This window comes from Zeugodacus cucurbitae, chromosome 5, assembly GCF_028554725.1.
Source record: "Zeugodacus cucurbitae isolate PBARC_wt_2022May chromosome 5, idZeuCucr1.2, whole genome shotgun sequence".
Lineage (NCBI taxonomy): Eukaryota > Metazoa > Arthropoda > Insecta > Diptera > Tephritidae > Zeugodacus > Zeugodacus cucurbitae.
In genome coordinates this window covers 25,086,572-25,091,220 of record NC_071670.1, presented here as the reverse complement: position 1 = coordinate 25,091,220, position 4,649 = coordinate 25,086,572, and the positions used below count along the sequence as shown (strand labels likewise).

The following is a 4,649-nucleotide window of genomic DNA, read 5'->3' as shown; positions in this document are numbered from 1 at the left end:
CTGATAATAATGATGTAAGGGTTGTTGAAATTATGGATGAGAATTGATAAATTTTGTATTTACTATTTACTAATATTTACTCATTTAAATAAAACCACTTCCTTCGAATATAGTTTCTATATTATTATACTTCATGTCCATTCAAAAAGTGTCCACATTGCTTTGATAAACTTGATTTTTTATGTACAATTTCTCATGTCGCGAGCGCACCTAACAATGCTCTCCCAAAAAAGTGCCCAATGCGCCATAAGTTAAAGTTTTCACTTCTGCCTGCACTCCCGCAGTGCAACCCCACTCGTTTATTTATTTAATTGTATGAGGTTTTGTATTTATAAATTAGTATGCTATTTTACATTATTAATAATTATTATACATTAATTTTCGTATTTACATATTAGCATTTTAGTACAAAGTAAACTTTAATTTTTACAAACGTTTTTGCGGCTATCATTTATACATTGACAAAATTTCCATATTTTACATATAAAGTTAGTATTAATTATTAAATTTTTGTAATTTACAATTTCTCAAAAGTTTGTAGTATTGTTTTTTTTTTTTGTGTTGTTACAATACAAATTAAATTTCACTACTATTACGATTGTTACAAATATTCGTACATTCATTTGTATATGATGCTAATTTAACAATATTTTACATTTAAATTAATAAACTTAGTGCTATTGCGTACGTTCAAAATTTATAAATTAACAATCACAATATTGAAAATGATAAATTGTACGTTCAGCCTAATAATGCCTGCATAATCAAATCAGAAGCAAGATGTACAACTTCGGCGCCTCAATGTTGTTTTGAATATGTATTATTTGTTGTTGCTGCTACTATTATAAGCATGGAAAGTATTAATACCAACTCTGTTAAATAATAAGAATATCAAAATTATTGTTTGTTTTAGTTTTGCAATTAAATTCGTTACAATAATACCTGTTGTTGTAGCATAATTTGTGTGGTATTCCTAGGTGCGTGATTTTTGTTACTTCCTGACGTAGAGGACTACGAGTGCTTTTTCCATCATACGTCGAATTTGTATGGTACGTTGTATGTCTTGAAGAACTGCTGGTAGGATTCCCCGCACCCATACCAAGTATAGCTAGCTTCTTATATGGGAGTATATGGGTGGTATGCTTTAGCTTTTTTTCCGAAGTTTGGAAATATCTGAAAAGGATAATAAAAAGATAAAAGTATATTCTAACAAAAGATTTTATGTTTAGTATATACATATGTAAGGTTAGATATTATCAACTCACCCATCTGCCTCTAGTGGCATAGTTCTTGTTCTGTTTCTATTTTTAGTTTTGCATGTTTGTGTTTGCGTATCTGGTGGTGCGTTGAAACACCTTCCGTTGATTTGCCTTCCAAGTACCATTTTTTTTTGCAATTATATTCCTTTAAATTACTGTGCACCACACAGTTAAACATAGTATCGCTCCGTAAAAAGAAAATTGACTATACATAAATATAAAATAATATCAGTAACAAATTATTAACTTGCACTTACAAGCTACAGCGCAGTTACAACAATATCTACAAAAAATCGCTGCGGGGACTTAAACACTGTCCACCTCGTTTTAAAATTACAGATAGCGAATACATTTTTGGAACGCTAGGCCATAGATTTCTAGCTGGTGGAGATTACAATGCCAAACACATGTGGTCGACAGCTGTATCACACTATTATTAATAGTATTGTATCTATGATATAGTATCTCCTGGTAAGCCGATTTAATTGATTTTGCTGTAACCAGAAATATAGATAAATCGCACATAACAGTTGATACATGTACTGGCCTATCTTCTGATCACTCTCCTGTACTAATAACAGTGTTTAAAAGACTGCATTCGAAGTAGCAGAAGTCGCAATATTTGTGCTTTTTGCTGCTTCGACTGTCGGCGACTTTTTAAAATGAGTTATGAATTCGGCATCTGCTTCGGAAAAAAAACCTGATCATGATTATAAGTCGTAGCAACAGCAAGTGTCGACTGTCGGCAGTCGACTGTTTGCTTCATGTGATTTTACGGTAAATTTTGGTCGCAGTCGCAAGAATTAAAATTTCGATTTTAATGTTAATTTCGATTATGTAATGTTTGTTATGCTGTACCGCCAACTTAGTAAATTCAAATGCTTCAATTAATTAAAGTTTAAATTCCAGCTTTCGATACATTGGAACTTTTTGAAAATTAATTTTACTTATGTATACATTTTAATATCATAATTTTCATAAATATGCATACATTCCAGAATGAATATTTGCTATTTTTTACTTAAATGAATAAATATGTAATCATACTATTTACTCCGTTTTACTCTTTCAAATATCTTTATGAAATGTATAATAACTAAAAGAGTTTATTGCTTCTTATAAATAAACTAGCTGACCCGTCGAACTTCGCCCCGCCCAATTTTTAATTGAAATAGTTAAAACGCTTTTTGAACTCTGTTCAAGGGCATTTATTTGTATGAAATGTTAATATATTCAGGGAATAACGTCTCTGATCAGTATAAATATTTTTGGCAAAGTTCGTTCTTTGTTTTGTTGTGTAGCGTTTAAACAAATAAAGAAGATGGCTCTCCAACACGCTACATGACACATACATACCTATGTATGTACATATGAAACTGTAAAATTTTGAACTTAAACGATAAATCGGTTTGAATCATTCAAATTCTCAGAACGAACATTTCCTCACTTTTAGATTTGCTGAGTTGTAGTAAACTATTCACTACAGTGAAATTATTATTTATGAATAAAGACGGAAACCTTAGTATATACATATCTGGTATAAAAATCCACAGGATTGAGATTTGAACTTGAGGTCAAAATTTTTAAAATTATTGATGAAAATTTTCGTAGAGTTGATAATAAGCACAAATTTTCATAAAATTTGTTTTAACAAATAAGTTAATTACAAAATTGTTAGTTGATAACATGTAACATTTAATTTTATAATCTTAGGAAAGATAATTCTTAATTTTTAATAGTAGTATTTATTTTTTTGAATTATAAACATTTTAATTTAACTTGGCACTAATTGGTGCACAATATTTTTGGTTAACCTGTCTCGAGCTAACACAAATAGATTTGATGGTTTTCATACACGTGAGCATGCAACATATAATTGCCTATGGGAAAAACATGGATTATCCAAATCTAACCCACAAATGGACATTGTTTGGACTTGAGACTTATTAATGGACATGGCAAAAGCTAAACGAGTAGGAAACTGTAGTCTGTGCATTATTGAGGTTCGATTTTTTTTTTTAAATAAGATTTAATAAATAAAATGAAAAGCAAGCTAATAATACTTACTTTTATTTAATTCGTTTAAAGAGTTTTAAATAATAAAAAGAAAGCAAAGCGTGGCCGAGTCTGATAAATTTTAAACACACGTTTTACGTTTAATAAATGGTAAATTTTAAACACACGTTTTACGTTTAATAAATTTTAGCTAAAATAAACGTTTGGACTTTTAATATAACAGCATCTGCTTCTATAGCGCCATCTAGCCTAATACAGCGCACTTATTCAATTACCTTACAATGTCACCCGTTAGTATCACAAATAAGTGTCAATAAATGTATTCTCATGTAGCGCCATCTACTGCAATAGCACATATAGCTCTAAATTTAACTCCAAATGAACTCCATACTTATGTTGTGCTTAAGATAAAACAGGAAAATAGTATTTTACAGTTCATACTTAGGTTTGCTTAACTGAAAATGGGAGGCTTAAGCAATGCTTAAATAACAGCTGATTTTTGTTTTGAATTTGCTTTGAATTTTCAGCGACATCTTTCGTAGCGTAGGGCAAGTGTCCGTTCGTTTGCACTCAATAACAGCTTATACTTTTCCTTCAGTTCCCATAGGTGCTCCGACTGGCTAGTGATGAAATTTGGGGTTCTTTTGTTGTTTTCATCAATTTTTGTTATAATTTTCCTCGCAAATTTATGTATTGTCTGTTATAATTTAAATATTTCAAACATATTTTTACGAATGACATTTGTAAAACATATGTTGCCCATAAAGTTGCCATATATCATAATAAAATTTTATAGAAATTAAGCATTGACTGTGAAACGCAAACGACTACTCAGTTTGCAACAATACTTAGCTAAGATTTTATTTAGGCACAACTTAAGTATGGACTGTGAAACCGGGCATTAGCCATACAAAATTCTATACCTAAATGCAAATAAATGAAATTTTTTTTTTGCATTTAGGAAATACATCCAGAAATACACTTTGCAATTTCCTAAATTCCTCTGAAATCTCCCAAATTCGAGGAAGATTTACTGGAAAAGAGTGGCAGCATTGCTTATTTGTCTGACCATACATATGTACATAACTTTATTTATTTCACGGATTGTATGTGATTTTTTCTTAAATTTAGAATATTGGAAGTCATAGATTCGTATAACTTTACCACAAATAATATAAACTTCAAACAACGCATTTTCATTTAATGTTTTTAGCAAGTGGCAGCTTTTGTTATGCCAGCCTAAATCCATGAAAATTTAGAAAGAAATGTAGCGCCATCTACTGTAACATAGCGCACTTAGCGCCACCAACTGGTGGATAGCTCTTTGCTAATAATAAACAAGTAATTTGCAATAAATAAATAATGCGACTATAA

General features: G+C 30.3%; 1 protein-coding gene across 1 annotated transcript; it reads right to left on the bottom strand.

Moving 5' to 3' along the window:
• Nucleotides 1-355: 355 nt before the first annotated feature.
• On the bottom strand, nucleotides 356-1,685 carry LOC128922295 (uncharacterized). Its single transcript, XM_054232252.1, has 3 exons — nucleotides 1,266-1,685; nucleotides 943-1,173; nucleotides 356-872 (listed from the first exon to the last, which is right to left on the bottom strand). Exons 1-3 carry the CDS (start codon nucleotides 1,382-1,384, stop codon nucleotides 821-823), a joined length of 402 nt encoding a protein of 133 aa, XP_054088227.1. The 5' UTR covers nucleotides 1,385-1,685; the 3' UTR covers nucleotides 356-820.
• Between the last annotated feature and the right edge of the window lie 2,964 nt (nucleotides 1,686-4,649).